The sequence below is a fragment of the Argiope bruennichi genome, chromosome X1 (genome assembly GCF_947563725.1).
Source record: "Argiope bruennichi chromosome X1, qqArgBrue1.1, whole genome shotgun sequence".
NCBI classification, from domain to species: Eukaryota; Metazoa; Arthropoda; class Arachnida; order Araneae; family Araneidae; genus Argiope; species Argiope bruennichi.
Genome location: NC_079162.1, coordinates 104,363,374 through 104,382,077, shown reverse-complemented (window position 1 = coordinate 104,382,077; position 18,704 = coordinate 104,363,374). Strand labels below are relative to the sequence as shown.

Below are 18,704 nucleotides of genomic sequence, written 5' to 3'. Positions count from 1 at the left end.
AAAAGTTTTTTGACTGTCAGAGCGATTCGGACTCCACCCGAAACGAATGTGGCATTTTCTACTTAGTCGGTCTTTCCTCGTAGAATTCTGTTTCCCTGCCTCAAATAATCTTGTAATTCAACGATTCTCATTTTTAACGGGGACTGGTGAGATAAATTACTTCCCATAAACCGTTGTTGAGCTTTAGACTTTTATAGTTGCGGGCTCTATGCATAGAAGTAGAATGGTCAAAGAATGGCCTTGTTTTAAGTAGACGATTCTCTTGCAAGCGCAGATTATTAGGCAATCCTGTATAATAGAAAAAAAAAGTAGTATTAAAACTGGTCTTTTAATTGGAAATGCTACGCTATTATTTCTTACTGCCCTGTCGCTCTTTCAGATCCGCTTCGAACATAAAAGATAATTGTAAGCGCCATTAGTGCATAAGTTACTTCTCATTTCATAATCGTAATGGGATGTTTAAGTTGCCTACAACGAATGAATGTTTCATGTGTATGCTATCAGGTTATTGCTAGGAGATGAATGCGATTTATGATGAATAAAATTGATCGAAACCCTACATTTCTTTTAAATTACTGTTCTGGAACCTTCAAAACAGAGAAATTACTTTAATGCTGGTGTTTACTAAATTGCTTTAAAAGTGAGAAAATTGATCATTATCAGATATCTTGCAAATTAAGAGAGTGAACAAGATCCCCATCACACATTAACATTAACAAACCTATAATGAAAAATTATGCACGACTAAATGTATTTTATACACGTTCATAGTACTCGCAAGCATTCCAATATAGCGAAAGGATATTTCATTCGCGTTTTATAAAATTACTTTCGCAATGTGTAATATCTTCAAATGATTAAGAATATAATGCTTAACGCCATTATAAATATAATTCATTAACAAAAACTGTGCAAATTGTGTATTTCTAAGGCTTACACTAATCTATAATTTTCTTATGCTTTTATAATTAAATTATTGGATAATAATTTTGAAAATTATCAAAGCATATTTTGGCTTATATTTAATCACAAAAGCATCCATTTATTTCAAATTGGTCATTATCAGATTCCCTGCAAATTAAGAGAGGGAACCTGATCTCCATAATACATTAACAATAATAAACTTATATAGAAACATTATTCATGATTAAATGTATTTTATATATTTATAGTACTCACTCGTTTTCAATATATCAAAAGAATATTTCATTCCCTTTTAATAAAGTTATTATAGCGATGTATAATGCCACTAATGATTAAAAATATAATGGTCAACGACATTATAAATAGACTTCATTTACAAAAATTGTGCAAATTGCGTATTTTTAAGGTTTATATTAATCTGTAATTTTCTTATATTTTTGTCATTAAATTATCAGGTAATAATTTTGAAAATTATCAAAGCATTTATATAAGCATCTAAACATAGTCTTTTTTTCGTCTTTTTAAAAGAGGATAACGACTGAGAAAAAATTTATTTAATGTACTTAAATGAATAAAAAAAAAAAAAATCACTGTAATAAAAACGGATTTCAGACTTCTTGTTAGTGTATTATTTGAAGGCAGTTTATAGTTTGGCTCTAGCATACAATAAAAATATCGCCTTCACGTCTCGACAAGCACCAGCTTCATCTTTCTGGAAATCTTCTTTTTTACTCATGCAATCTGCGAGGGCAGAACACGCAATGATACGCACGGTGTACCCTAAAACAATGCTCAAAAACCTCAACATTTACAATTTTGAAGTACCGTGAATTCAAATGAAAACACAGAAATGGTCAGGCGATTGCTGCATGCGTTTATAAAAAGACTCTTCATTTATTTATTATACTAGGAATTAAATCTAGCTACAGATCAAATTTTAACATTTAAAAACGGAGACATTTAACATGGTATTCCCTAAAAATAAATACACCTTTTTTTTATATTAGGTTATTTTTTCATCATTTATAAACCTAAAGTTAAATAAAAAAAAAGAACGAGAAAAATAGAAAGGATGTACTACTACGACCTTTAAAATCAAGACAATTTACCTTAACTTTTATGTATAAACTTTTTATTGAATTTCAATGCATTGTATAGATAGATATTTCTTCTCGCATTTATTTCAAAAATATTTATTTTTTTATTCATTTGAAAGTTTTCTAATGAATAAAAAATTTTAGAGATACTAATATAAAAAAGAAATTAAGATATTAACGGCAAAAAAAATAATAATAATAATACCAATGACGTAACAAAATCCTGACAACCACCAAACTTAGAAATGTTGATATATTAAAGGCTGCTTTTTAAAGAAATATGTTTTTTACACGTTAATTAAATCTAGACTTATAATATATCCCAGACTCCTAGAATATCCTTAATTAATGTATGCTGCAACGTTCAAAATTACAAAATGAAACAATTTCTGATAAAATTTCTCCCATGTAGATTCTAAAGATAATTGAAAACTGAAAAATTTCCACTTCAAAACAGCAAAATAACTGCCACACCTCTAGTCCGATAAGTTCACCACAATTGAGAAAGAAAGTCATACAAGGAACAAAATTTCGCATGTAGGAAGCGAAATACCTAACTACTAAGTGTTCATTTATAATGTAGGACCTGCTTTCCAAGTGGGCACACCTCCTGCACCCACAGTTTCTCAGGGTGACCTCTCGACCTTTTACAGGTCTACAAAAAAGGGCGGGCATATAAAGTGTAAGGGCGTATTCAACGATAACCATCTCTCAGTGGGGTAAAAAAACGTTGGCACTTTTACAAAAGAACGCTGGTATAAATATACTCCATGATCTCCATCTTTCTAACAGATTCGTCTTTTACTGCATCCATTTTGAACTATTCATGATACCAATTCTTGTCAAACAGAAACAGCAATGACGAAAAGAGGAGAGAATAAAAATAAGCAAATGCTGGCAATTTTAATCTTGTTAAGGACTGCGGTGTGTTTGAGTCTGATGTAACTTTAGGAACAAAGAAACTGCAAAGAACTTGGTGTTATATAGGAGTGCAAATTGATTGTCATATTCCTTTTCCCGCAGACAGGCAATAACTTATCGCACAATACAGCAGTTAGCATCACTTATTTATAAGAGAGAAAGTAGCAAGACGGAAGCCAGAATTGTAAGATTAAAGCCTGAATAGATGAAAAAAAAAAATGATAAAAACTCACAGAAAATTTTATGGAAATAAGTGATTTTCAATCTTTCCTAATAGGAAAGCGCATCAACGTTCGGTTGCCTAAATATCAATGCCTGAGTGTAAATTTTATTAACATTGTCCTTTCAGACTTCCCTCATTTAAGAAAAATTTTAAGACCAAAAGCATATTAAATCCAAAATTTTCTCTTAATGGTTTTTTTAAGAAGCAATTAAGTTTTATTAAAATTAAAACAAAGCATTAAAAATTGTTCCTGAAATAAATCTGAAACTTATGAATTTCCTTTCTGATGTTTCAGAGAGATTCGCATAGTTAAAAGTCTTCGCTTTCTTCTAATTTTTTATTACGTATTCGCGATCATCTATGAACAAAATATTTAAACAAAATCATGTAAATATTTCATCATGATGTCAGCACGTTTGGTGCTTAACATCATGTACGTTAAGTACATCAAAGAAAATTAAAATATATTTCACGTTCCTATCATTGAAATTTCAGAAAATTTTCAAAGAATCCCTGACTTTGTAGAGACTGTAAAAAAGTTAACAGCCAGACAAAAAACAATAACAAATTGGCTAGATTATAGCAATTATTTATAACTACGAAATTCAGTTATTAAAAGTCTGATGTCAAATTATAATGTTAATGTATCAAGTTATAATAGTTTTATAAGTACTCGAGAGAATTAAGTATTTTTATATTTTTGAAATAAAAAAATTAAGAATATATTAACATATACTAATTTCAATGCTTATTCATGGTATTAAGGTATGATGAGGATATGACTATATTTTCGCGTTTCTTCAGATATAAATGATTAATTTCCAATAAAATTAAAATATTTTTAACAACAGTCGATCTGCTTTAAATCATTTTTAAAAGCCATATCTAAATACATGCATAATTCAATTTTAATTCCAACATGAGCAACAAATAAATAAAATAGATTTGAGCTTATATTTTACACAACTAAATAAAATTAGAGAATTTTGTCCTCTTGGCATATGCATATGCACTCAGGCTTAAAAAATAGCTAACACAAATTTAGAAAGCAAATTATTCGAATTATTTATATAAAAGCTACAGTAATGTTTTACTATATACGAAATATTTCGGAAACATTTTCCATATATTTTGTCATGCAAAATATAAATAAGAATACTTGTAGTATAAATGGCTACAAAATTATACAGAAAGTAAATTATTCATAAAGCATTGTAATTTGCAAATGAAATTCAGAAGGGAAAATGTCTTATATTACATAGTATTTCCAAGTCGTAAGAAATAATAATACGAATCTATCAGTACTGAAAGTAACAAATAATAATGCTAAGGCTATATGGCACTTAAATAAAACATATCAGGTATCGTATTAAATATTTATAAAGATATTTGCTTGCATTTTTAGGGATCAATTAATCAAAGAAGCCTTTGAATATTCTATAAATCATACACCTAAGCGAAGCAAAGACAAGTAGAACAATACAAACTACCATTTTTAAACTCACAAAATAATTTTTACTGAGCAAGTTTATTCAAATAGGTATTTAATTCAATAGGTAAGAAATTTGAAAGTAAATAGGAGGTGAATTGGGTATTTCAAGTGAATAAAGCAATACCGCATTTAAGGACTTAATTATCTACATGTAAAATTATTATCATATTTTAAGAAATCAAATAAGCAACAGTTTATTGAAAATATTCTTTTATTTGAAATATAGCGTAGAACAAAACAAGTAAATTATTTCAACAATGCGAATCTATATTTGTTGTCATAAATCTATTTTTAATGTAACCTTTTCATGTTTTAAAAATTTTCGAAAAGCTTTAAATAGATGCGATGTAACATTATTTCTGCCTTGAAAAGGATTAATTCAGTTTTTGATCATAGTGCTAAAATATTAAGTTGTCTTTTGAATAACATTATAAACGAATATGTTTTATTGAACTTTAATCTTCATATTTTTCAATAAACATAATTTTGTAAACGTTCATTAATTGGTAATGACTAATTATTTTATTTAAGAATTTAAATTAATCAACCCTTTTAATGATTTAATATTCATTGTTAAGTACTTTTAGTTATCTGCACACATGCATGATTAATACATTTAGTAAAATTCAATAAATTCAGGAAAGGATTTTACTTTAATGTAAGGACAACTGTATTTAAGCAAATTACTTTTGATATTTATGCCAAATAAATGATGCTCACTATAAAATAAATTTTCCTAAGAGTTTTCAAAAATTTACATGTTTTATACCAAGCGTTTAGAAAAAAATAGTTTTATATCTGCAATGCTCAGAATAGGGAATTTAAACACATTTGAAGATTATCCAGATTATAATATATGGGTAAGAAAAAGCAATACTCGTAACTTAAATTGATAAGTTGATTCTATAAATGGAAAGAGATAGATAAGAAATAAACTAATAAAGATTCCATCAATATATTCAGGATATGAATTCACCTATGTCATATAAAACGCAAATTTCTGATGTCTAATGTATGTGAAGACTTCTCTATAAAATAATTTCCAAACAAATAATAATTCAAAATAAAAAAAAAAGTTTTATAATAGTGTCAGATGTCATGGAATTTTAAAAAGTCAATCACAAATGCATTTAGACTTTTCTTGTCTTTAAGTTCGTTTTTTTTTTTTAAATGAAATAAGTCATACAAATGAAAAGTTGCATTTTTTTCAGATAATAAACGATAATTCAAATAACAACGCTAACATTCGAAATCAAATCATCTAACATTCAATCAAATTTGATAACCTTCCTCTAAAATCTTATATTCGTATTTTTCCTAAATGTATTTTTTTCAAAAGACAAAGAAAAAAAAAATCAAATCTAACTTAAATTTGCAAATTTATAAAAGATATTATCCGATTGAAATTCCAAAAAGCAGATTATTTTCGAAATTCCAAAAAGCAGATTATTTTCAAAATTCCAGAAAGCAGATTATTTCCAAAGCAAACAAAGGCGGGAAATATTTTTAATTGAAAATGCATGCATACCAATAATTCTTCTATATTTTAAAAATCACTATCTAAAGTTGTAAGGTACCAAGGAATGCAAGAATATCACTCTAAAATAACTCTATGTTAAATTCTCAAGCAGTCAATGAAATAAACTTCCCTTCCCAAAGACCAGAAGTACTATGCTTTACATTAAAAACATTTTTTTAGCAGTTGTTGAAAAACTTTCATTATTTAAATGACTTCATGATCATGTTGAAATACCTTAATAATATTGAAATAGATTGTTATATTTTCGAAAAGTGATTTTATCTCTTAAAACATTTGTCGCATCGTTTTTACTTTTTTAGCAAGACAACTCTATTTGGCAGTTATTTCTGATATTTCCGTTATAACATTGCACTTGCCCTAGGCAATTCATGCAGTTTGAAATACTGTTACTCATTTTGTGTTCATTTACTTTTCCGAAATCAATAATCCAATACGAATGTTGTTTGGGTCCATGAAAATGCTGACTATCAAAAGAGCTGAAAAATATTTTCTTTAACTTAAAACATTCGATTTTTTTTCATATCCGACTAGGCAGCGGGATTGAGGAGGTAAGTCGATTAAATATTATTAACTTATCTTTCAAAGAAAAAAATGAATTATAAAGAATCAGGATAATATTAACTAACGCTTTATCAGGTATAATTGGCGAGGTTCCTATTTTTGCTATTATTCTCTTAGTTATTACAGTATATATATATAAACACCAAGCCTCTGTTTACTCAATAAAATGTGCAAATGTGGTTGCCGCGCAGTTGTAAGTCATAAAAAATAAATTAATTAAGGTATCGCATTTTCCTAATGTAACTAAAAAAAAAAGTAACCTAAAATAAGAATTAAATTTTTGATTAAGTTAAAAATGTGAAATTGAACTGATAAGTTCATTAAACGAATATACAGCATAGGGTAGCAAAATGACTAAAACCACCTCTGTTCTTTTTCGAAGCTATGATTTTGGCACAGCATGGACAAACCTGGTTGTTGGGTTGTTTGATCCCATAAACCAACCAAACAATTATAAGAAATAAAAACATGACAGACGCTATCTCCTCTTACGTAAAAATAAGCATAGCTGATCAATACAAGTTTTTGTCTCTTAGTAAGTTTCCTACTTTTTTTATTCACACAAATTAAATAATAATTTTATTTTTCAGATTCCGAATCATTTGTATTCTCACTGTTCTTCATTAAACTTAATCCTTCTTACTGAAATTCTTGTCTATTTCACTTTTCTTTTCTGATATTTTAAAGAATTGGAAACTTTTTAATGACCAAGAATATAAGGATAGTGTGGTATTATATATGGTATATACAGCAATAACTTTGTAAGCAGATTTTTGAAAATATTGCCTTTTATCTAGAAAAAAGCTAGAATTCTAAGCCTAATATTTGCTCTTGTTTTCCCTAACAGACTGAAAAGGAATTGAAACTCATAAAATTAATTACAAGAAAGATAAAAGTACATCTCAAAAAAAACGACGTATGTATTTTTCACAGCTGCGCTGTGATTAACATATAGGGAAATTATATTATTAATTTTTGTATAAGTAAACTATATTTTTTAGAATTAAAGTAATTTTGGCATAGAATATAAATTTTGATGAAACACATCAAAATAAAAATCTATTGCCAAAAAAGCCAGAAAAATTCTCGAAGTTAGTGCACTGATGTGTTAACCAGCAATGAATTAAAAGATATTCTCGAAAGTTTTACTTATCTTTACTTTAAAAAACACAGCAAGAAAACATAGTTTAAACAATTACCCGTGATTAAAATAATGCAATTGAAATTTAAAGGATAAATTTAAAAAAACTTAAAGATTAAAGGTATTATCACATTTTCCTTTAACAGAAAAGATGAAAATTTGTAATCATTAAGATTTATAATAAGGAAAACTAATGTTATTACAGCAAACGAAATTCAACAAAAAAGAATCCAAGCGGACATACTTATTTTAAATTTAGATTGTGAAAAGGATACTCATTTTGTGACTACCCTTCTGAAATTTGCATTGCAAACATCGAATGATTTTTTTTTTGTCTGCAGTTTTATTTTATTGCTTATTTATTGAAAGTATTTTGAGAGAAGTAGTTTAGACAGGATACGCTGTATCTAATTTTCTCGCATCGCGTATATATATTTTTAAGTAAGTCTCTTTATTTGTTTTAAAAAGCAATAAAATTAGAAAATTTATCTTTAAAAGTGGAATTTTTACACAATCGCTGAATAAATTATAAAGTTCTCATATCATCTCTATTTAAAAAAACAATTTATACACGTGTAAATGAATGGGGAACTGTGAAACAGGATCTTTGTAGTCTAGCTGCGAAGAAAGTACGTACTATAAATTTTAAAAGCAAAACGGCCACCCACTGTGTCTTTTTAACTGAAATAATTAATCTTTCTAGACAATCATCTTTATTTTACATTTTAATTTTTTTCTTTTCTGAAACTTTAATAATCCTTAAAATCCGGTTTTCACGGCTATCAAAGAACTTTAAATTTTGGGGTGTGGCATTAAATTTAGACATCAAAGTAAATTTGAATTCAACTACCTTGACTTAAAAGAACGGTCCTCATTTAATTTCGTTTAATTAATTTAAAAGAGTTACAAGAGTAGACGACTTTTAATGCTCATTTTTGAGGGCAAAATATATAGGGCTAGATTTACAATGTTCTAATCAAAACAATCTTGACTAAGCCATAAATGTCAAATGAGAGAAATTTAATCGAATTTGAAACCATATTTTAAAAGTCCTATTTGTTTTTCGCAATGCTGTTTTAATACAATTATAATGTATTTGAATTTTTAAAAAAGACATTTTTACAACTATTTTTACTATGGTTTTAAAACCTAAGGAAATTTTCTAAATAAAATGTAGTTGTAAACAAATAAAAATGTATGGTGAATACTGTAGCATTTTTTCAGATATATTTTATATAGGTATCGAAAACATTAAAAGAGTTTTCAGCTGTCTGATCTTTGTGGGTATGAAAAATAATTTTAAAAACAATTGCACACATCTATATCCTTTATTACATGGCATTTTTTAAAATCCAAATTATTTTGTTATTACATAGCATAGTATAATGAATTGAATACAAATTTTAACTACAGATCAAATAAACGTAGTGGTATAATTTTTCCAGTTAGCAAATAATTTTAATAGAATATAGATCATACAAAGATTTTTTTCGTTAATAACATCATCGGCTTGCTGCAAAATCTTGGCTTAGTCTCTTTTTCTATTTGATTTGTACTCACTTTAGTCAGTTATCCTTATTCTCATTTAGAATTTTTTTCAAATCTTCAAGAATATGATAAAGCCTTACCTTCATCATATCCCAACACTTATTCCAATGTATATCATAAAATTAATCATCAAACAGTGTAATGCACACATTGTTGATCTTTTAATATTAATCCGAATAAAACACTTACCCTTCAAAATGTACTTTTAAGTTTTTAAAATTTCTTCGAAAAGGAATAAAGCCATGGTTAAAGGCTTTCTTCTTCTTATTATATGAGAATAATAATTATATAACAAAAAGCATGCCCTTACCTTTTACTGCAATCTTAATCTTCAGATCACGTGATCGTCCATCTAAGAGTCTTTAGAGAGTACTTACCAACACTTTACAGTAAGCCGACGATGCTTTCGAATTTGTTTTAAACACGAAACACTAAATGATATCTTATAATTTTAAATAAATTCTTTGAATAAATTTTTTAGAGTTCTTTCACTCAGTTTTTGATATTAATTGAAGTATTAATATGAATTAGAAAAAGTGCCTTTATTCACAACATTTTTGATACTGATGAAAATTGTAATGTGAGTTATTAAATGAAACCTTTGAAATCTAATTTCATTACAGTGCTTCAATGCAACGAAGCCAATAACTTCACTCATAAATATTAATCTGCTATTTAAAAGTGATAGAAGTGCTTATTTTAATCCATTTTTCATTTATTTACAAACGTATAATTCTGGAACTGTTTTTGGAAAGCAATTTCAGTGATTCGGAAAGTTTAAAAAATACACGGCATTACAAGAAAATCTATTAAAATATAAATTCTGGCTTGAAATCATGGACGACTGGTTTAGACTGTCATGGATATGAGACGTATCTATTTCTCGATGCAGTCTACTGATTTAGACGAAAGTAGTTCACAATAACTTGGCATTTTTTCTTTATTTTCTCTTTCCTTGTGGATTTTTATTTATTTGTTTGTTTTTCAAATGTCGGTACTATTTTATGATGTTTTTGCTGCTTAATAAGGATGTTACTGTGATAAAAAAATGCAATATGTATGTTGTTCGATTTTGATAGTATTTTTCATATGGATAATTTTAAAACCAATAATATTGAAGCAAATGTATCCAAAACGGATTAGTTGGTTTCATTTTAAACGTGTCTCTAAGGGTACACACTATTTGTTTAGAAAAATCTTTAAATTTATTGTAAAATGTGATTTGATTTTTTTTAACAATTAATGAAATTATAGCATTTTTCCACCAAGCATTACTAGATGGTATTTATGAAATATTTTTTAAAATTGTATCTAACGGCTAACTTGTCCTGTCTAAACACTTTTCGTTTAGAGAAAAAAAATTTATACGCGTTTTCGATTCCCTTGATCAAGCCCTTCTGCCCAAATAAAATATCGTATCGTATAAAAAATAATGCGAAATAAATTTAATGTCCTTTAAAAAAAGGATTTGAGCATATTTTTATCGTGATAGGTAATTAATAAGCAAAACGCAAATCTTCTCAGAGCATTTTAAAAACGAGCTAAATTTGTAAATGCCCATTCTCCCAGGAATATCACCTTCTCCCCACCTGAAGTAACTCATCGCTCACAAAGAACCAGTTTTTCAGAGTTATACCACAGTCAACTACATTTTATGATTCATTTTGCTGTTGTTGTTAAATCTATTGCTCAACTTTCTCAGTGTGTCAAAATAATTTCGAGCACGAATCATTCAAACACAGAATTAAAAATTGTAAAAGCTTTAAAATATTACTATAAAAACTTGTTAATCCTAGCATTTCAAACACCATTCATTTTATAAGAATATTGAAAACAGTATATTAATCAAAAATTTCATAAGCAATCACGTAATCATAGAGCAAATGAGCAAAATCGTTTAAAATGAAATCTATACAATTAAATGGCTAAAATTTCAAGTATGTGCCAAAAATTAATATTGATGGTGCTTAATACGGTTTCAATTATTTATGAACCAACTTTTGCTCATTTGCTCTTCTACTTAATGATGAAAGAAATCAGTGATAAAATGAAACATAATCTAGTCTATTATATTAGATTTAAAGCACTTTCTATGAGTGATCTTTAAAAATAAATATTTTCAAATAATGTTTGACGTAATTTGATAAATAAGCCAATTTTGTCAAAGAAAAGATTATGTTTCAATCTTAACACGAATATATGTTTAAAAGCACATAAATATAATTTATTATAAAGGGAATATTATGTGATTTGAACCTACTTCTTAAAGATCTGTATCCAGCATGGAGCGAGTGTTCTGTCCACCCTGTATAAAATTTAATTTAATAAGGTTTAAGATATCTGTAAAATGGGATAAAATCCAAAAAAAGGACAGATTAAAAAATAAATTTTATGTAATCTTCATAACAATCCATCTAAAAGTATTTAAAGATAGTCCTAAATTATATTTTTCAGTACAAATTAATAAAATGACTGTCACTGAGTTTAAATAAGTACAGTACTAATTAATTATACAAAAATGTGTGAAAGAGTAGACATTAAAACACTGGAAAAAACCTAATTTTTTGTACTGATTTTTTTTTTTTTTTACTTTTAAGCATGCATTAATAAAGCTCTGAAATAACAAGGGTATATAGAAATCAATTTCAACGAAAGGTATTTTTTAGTAAGAGACACTTATGCAAGCAATGTATTACATTCGACATACATTTTCTAAATCAAAGTAAGTATAAAATAGCACAAAATATCGATAATTTGAGACAAAATTTGCATACTCGCCTTTTGTACTTAGACTTTTAAAATTTTCATTCGCCATATTTATGTTCTGGAACTTAAGGATTAAAAAAATTGATCGATTTTAACAATTAATTTTTTAATGCTAAAGATCATGATATTTCATTTAACTGATCTATGTTAATTCAATTTTCCTGAAAACTTCGTCTAAAATATTGCTCGCATAAAGCAATCTTTGAAACGAATTCTTAAAAAAAAAAAAAAAAAAAAAAAAAAAATCGGATGTCAATTAAAATGAAAAGAAAAGGAATAAGAATACATTTTAATCCAAGTAAACGATACCAATGAAACATCAGAAGATTATTATGCTGACCAAAATTTAGCCGTTATTAAAATTACCCCTGAGACGCTATTTGCATAACAGTGGCTATAATCCTTAACCTCCCAAGATTATTATGGGTAGACGGGACACCGTTAAAGGGCCTAAGAAGCCATTACCTGGAGCAAGGCTGCTTGAGGCAGTCTAAAGTAGATGCTTTATATACAGCGTCTCAAAAGACGCTGATAGCACGAGTTCAATTGAGCAGTTTCTAACCCCTTTAACAATTTTCAAGCCATTTGTCTGATCCTTATGGCTCCCGAATGACTCTTCGCCATGTTATGGAAAACATAACGTCTTATGCAGACTGCAGTTTCGGTATCAAAATTCCTTCATGCAAACAAAGCATTTCCAGCAATAATGGGAACCACCAGCAAGGAAATCGCCCGGATTAAGTGAACCAAGATAAGAACGTAAGGTGATAAGGAGAAGTTTATGTTCATTCGCATTCAATAAAGAAAAAGCCAAACATGGTTCTCGGATATCAGAATCCTAATATTAACATAAATATACTTGAACTTTACTTTTTAATTAATTTTAAGCAAACAGATTCCATTGCATTGTTTTTTTAATTGTAAAAAGTATCGATTAGGGTGTCAAATGGCCTTACATTGCAATAATAATTGGTAAATAATGATTATTTTTTTAATATTCTTCCAGAGGAATATTAATGCATGCCATATATTTACACTAACTTCAGATTTTGCATTTTTAATTTTGACTCTACATTTTTAATATTATTCTTTAAATGAACCCTATTAAAATTTCAATTAATTTAATGTAAAAATATCCATGAAATTCCAGAACATAAATTTAATTGTATTTACTCACCAGGATTTGTGAATTTCCATTTGCATATTATATAATGGTATATAGTATGAATAGATATAAAAGTAAATATATACTTAAGCTCATTTAAAATATTAGAATATCCTACCATGAGAGATAAATTCCGCCTCATGAAGCTTTCGACCTCCTCATCAATAAAAATTATTATATTTTTACCTGTATGGTGTGAGTTTAAAAATCTGGTCCTAAATAATTTTCTTTTGTTTCCAACCACAACAAAATAACTAATTTTTTGAAAGCCTTCAAATACATTTTGTATAGAATGACATAAAAATATTCAACAGCCTCATTTAGAGATTGAGATTTTCAAAGCCATATCAAGACAGAAGGTTTTAACCAAAAATTTGTCTTTTTGTTTTCTCCCTTCCAAGTTTTAGACAGGAAAAGACTATAAACAAAATTATTCCAAATGTACATTCCATAGGGTTTTTTTTTTTTTTTTTTTTTTGCATAAGTGACTATAATTCACCAGAAAAATTCTAAAATGATACCAATAAAATTTCAGACATCAATATACTATTCATATTTTTACGACTTCAAATAGTTACTAAATGACAATAATTATCATTTTTAAACGTCTATAAAACATCAGAGATAAAAATTCTCAAATTCACCATAATAAATCCTCTGTACAAATATAAAATGAACAATGGATGAAAGTTTTGAAGAAAATGGTAAAAAAGAATTCAGTATTCTAAAATTTTTACCAAAAATGCAACTTTCATAGATTCTCACTTAAATTTCTTATAATGACTTCTGTTTTAAAAGAATTTAATGAATACCAAATAACGTTTCAAGCATCAAACAAAATATATTCAGCATTGACATTCTCAGCTTACATGAGTTTCCATTCTCATTTTTAATCCTAACCAACATCAACCATATCCAGCATTGCCAAATATTCCAAAACTTTATCTGTTTTCTATTTTTAATAGAATCAGCAACCTGTAATATTCACTCTATTAGTTACACTCAAATTACAAACTTTAGACTGATTTTCTAATTGAAATACAACATTACAGAATTAATATGTGATTATTATTTTAAGCATACAATTTTTTGAAAATGTTCTAATGAAATTCAGAGGAAAATTAAAAGAATTTTTAGAACATAATTGACTTGACACGTGCAAGAATTAATAAAAAACATACAACAAAACGACTTCAAAACAGTATATTGCACCATTTTAAAATACTCATCCAGTGCTTATATAAAACTGTGAATGATGAATTTATATAAACAACACTTCTCATACAATTTCACTCACTAGAGAAAAATACAAAACAAAAAAACCATTCTTTCGATATTATCTTAATCTTAGAACACTTCTGAATCTAACGATGAGACAATTTTCTTCTCTTTAAAAACAACCATGGCCAATAGGCAAAAGCTAACTACCATCTTCCGAATTGTAAACAGCGATGCTTTATTTACCCGACGCTACTATCAAACAGCCACCGTCTGACGTTTCTTAAGCGGCGAAGTATACACAAAAAGACCGCGACTGTTGTGGTTAAGCCTAAGGCGACGACTACAAAAGGCGAGTACACATAAAAAATTCTGGAATCATCTTACCCGCTATGGTCATCCAGGGGTAACGGGGGACATCTGGTATGGGGTCCAGTTGTCGGTAGCCCAGCTGGGAACATGGGCTGAGAGAAGATGCCAAATCTGCCGCAGGATGGGGCAAAAATTGCGCCGGGGCCATCATAGCTTGAGCGGCGGCAGTTGAACCAGAGACGCCGCAGTTTTGCAGGTTAAAAGCGTACCCCGTACTGGAAATGTCTAAACCGTTGCTTTGGCCTGTAGAATTGTACCGACAAGATTTAGCCAGATCCGGATTGGAAGTATAGTAGAGTGTACCGGAGACTGCCACGGAGGATTGTGGAGACAGAGATCCATAGGGATACATCCTATGTTGGGGGTGATGGCCGTAGCTTTGCAGTGCGGCGGCTGAAGAAACGGCATCGCTGGCATACTTGCTCCCCAAAAACGAGTCCATGAAAGTATTCGAGCTCATTTTTACTTCATAATGGGGGGCTATCACAATAGAGATTATTCTATTTTTCCGTCGACTGGTGAATAGAAGTACTTGTCCGAATAGAGCACCCGAACATCAGCTGCTGGTACAACCGCGTAAACAACGCAACGCCAATCACAGAGCCTACGTTAGGAACCAGCCAATGACTTGTCGTTTCCGCCACCACGCTGGGAATGCTCACAGTGCCTCCGTTCGCCTCGAGTCGGGTCTTCTCGTTCATTCTCTCCATCTTTCGTTCGCTCGCTTCCCCCCTCCCCCCACCTCTCTTCTTCGTTCTGTTTTGTTTTTTTAACGGGCCTCTAAGACAACTGTAGACTGCATTATAAATTACCACTGCTCCCCCCTCTCCTCCGTCAGGATGTTATCGAATCGATTTTTTTTTTCTTTCTTTCTTTCTCTCTTTTTCCTTCAAATCTCGTTCCATAAGTCGCGTATTGTAAGAGAGGGAGTTTTGGATTTGATTCATCGAATTTTTCTCCTATCAAGATGCGTAAGAATGCGTTCATAAAGAGAGGGAAACATCGTTGCCTTTGAAGTGCAAGTTGAAGCGTGGTGGGCTTGTTCATTGTTGTGAGTGATTGTGGATATGCTCGCGTAAGTAAACGAATGACAAATCGTTCCTCAGAAACGAAAGAAAACGATAGCTATGTTTTTTTTTTTATCGAAAAGCTTTATCAAAAATGACGCTGGAAATACGCTTTAAACCTTTTTATATGAAACTTTAAATCATTTGTTGATTTACTTCAGAAATTATTTTTTTAATTATAGTGTAGAATTTTTGTCAAAGACAGAATAGTATTTTCTTTTAAAGAACAACTATTATAATTTGTAATAGATTTTTTTAATTAAAGTTTAATTATAAATTTTAGTTATAAACGAAGAATAAAGTCCATTGAAATAACCTATTTTTAGCTAAATATTTTAGAATCAAGAAGAAATGTTACTCTTTCGATGCATGATTATTTTTAATAGAAGCCTTTTAATTAAATTTTTGAATACGCCTACTATCATAAGGTACATTTAATTTAATTTCCTATTAGTTAAGCTCCTCTTCTGTCAAGAAAGAATTGTAGTTTCTTTTAAAGAAAAAATAATTTAAATATTCTATAATTTACCACTTTATTAATCATAAATAAACAAGATAAGAGTACAGTGCATTGAAGTAACAAGTTTACAATGAAATTTATTCATGAATGAAGTCCATTAAATAGATTATTTTTAATTCAATTCCTTATCACTAAAATCATTTCTTGAGAAAGGAAAAAAAAAAAAAAAAAAAAAAGGGAAATAAATAAATCTATTCTTAATGACGCACAATAGCTTCAAGTAAGGAAAAAAAATTTATCAAATTTAGCAATGAATTATGAATAAAGTCAAATAAATAAATTATTTTTAATTATACTCATGAAAAATTTGAAAACAAAGTTTTAAGAAGTAAAGATTTTTTAAACAAAAAAATAAAAGAAAAAAAGCTGTTATGCATAAATTATCTTTAAGTAAATTATTTTTAATTAAATTCCCTGTTAATTGCTTTTTTTTAATTTATCAAAGTCTCTTTCCCCCCAAAAAGGAATGGATAATCGTTTTGCAAAAATAGCTTTTAATAAGAAATAATTTTCAATATTTGATGTTTAGGTACTTAATTAGTCAGAAATTAAACTTAATTAGAATTACAAGCAAATTTCATTAAATCGACAAATGAAGAGTGAAGTTTAGGAATTAAATCCATTAAAATAAATTATTTTTGAATAAACTTCCATATTAGTAAAGTCTTTTTTGAAGAAAAGATATGCAATTTTTCTTGTCGCACAATTAAACATATAACATGTTATAGCAATAATGGCACTATTTAATTAATTGTTTGTTACATTAAGTTATTTTTAAGTTAATTAAATAGCCGAAAAAAAGGAGTTAATTTGATGAAAAAGGATATAAATTGTCTCGTTGCACAATTGTAACAATAATGTCGCTTTCTAATTAAATATCTATTAAATCGAGCTATTTTTAATTAAATTCCCTATTAGTAAAGTTCTTCCTTTGCCACCTGCCCCCCCAAAAAAAACTGTAATTTCTTTTTTTCCATTCAAAATTATTGAGATCTTTAACCATTTTATTCATCATAAATTAAATTTAATTACAAATTATATGCCACATATATAAATTATAAGCGATATATTTTAAAATTTCATAGCAGTTCAGTCTATATGTTGAATTTTCTTAATTTCTTATTTTTTTTTCATAATTTTATTGTAATGTCGAATTTTCTATATTTCGGTTATGAGCAATGAAATCAATATTAATTATTTGCAAATAATTGCATCTATTATTAATTTTGAAATGAAAGAAGTTTCGACATTTCATATGATAGATTTCTATCACATTATCAATAATTTTACTGAAATCAAATGATGTTTTTTCTGTCTAAATAATAAGTTAATAAAATAATATTTAAATATAGTAAATTCTCTTTTAAAAATTACGAAAAAAAAATAACTAATGATATTTAAAAAATTCTTTAATATGCTTTTAAATCCATCTACGTAAAGCAAATAAATAAAATGAATCTGAATGAAGACAAAATGTAAAACTATCCTATTTATTAAGAAGAATTAATTGATTTTCCAGTAATTGTCAAAAGGGAAAGGGAAAAACTGCAAATTGTGTAATAAATTATCAGTTAAAAAGTCCAAACTAATTTTTAAACCTTACTAATTCTAGTGTGAATGCCTATTTATTATTATTATTTCCATTTATATAGACAAAAATTGTTAAAATTAACTTTTTAATCTATGCACTTAAAAGAGCTATTGTAAATTTAATCCGTATTAAATATGTAGTATTGAGCTTTGTATTTCATTTTAGTATTTCTTATTAATGGAAACTGGATAATTTAATTTAATTGAAAATTACTGAATTAAATGGAATTAATTAATTAAATAATTAATTGCTGAATAAATTAACAGCAAAAAAAATCTTTCTAAGCTAATCTTTTAACAAGGATACAAGACGATATTTCTTCAAAATCGTCTTATCGAAATAATAAGATACAGATATTTAATTTTTGCTTTAAGTGAAGCATTATACATAAGTCAAGAAATATTTATAAACTGTGATCTGCCTTCTACTTCTGTTCTTTAAACGGATTTATTTATTTCATTTTATTTATTAATTTTTTGTTTCCAAAGTTTCTCGACTTTAGAAAATTGGAAAAATGATTTCCAAACTACAGATTAAATACTACAGTTAAATATTAAA

The 18,704-nt window shown here is 28.0% G+C and overlaps 1 protein-coding gene across 1 annotated transcript in view; it reads right to left on the bottom strand.

The window, feature by feature from the left end:
- The window catches only part of LOC129958264 (homeobox protein abdominal-A homolog), a 63,920-nt gene extending 48,290 nt beyond the window's left edge, over positions 1-15,630 (bottom strand). Inside the window, exons 1-2 of the mRNA XM_056070593.1 lie at positions 14,984-15,630; positions 11,708-11,752 (exon numbers count right to left, since the gene is read on the bottom strand). Coding sequence (XP_055926568.1) covers positions 11,708-11,752; positions 14,984-15,428 — 490 coding nt within the window. The 5' untranslated portion in view covers positions 15,429-15,630. The remainder of the gene's footprint in view (positions 1-11,707; positions 11,753-14,983) is intronic.
- Between the last annotated feature and the right edge of the window lie 3,074 nt (positions 15,631-18,704).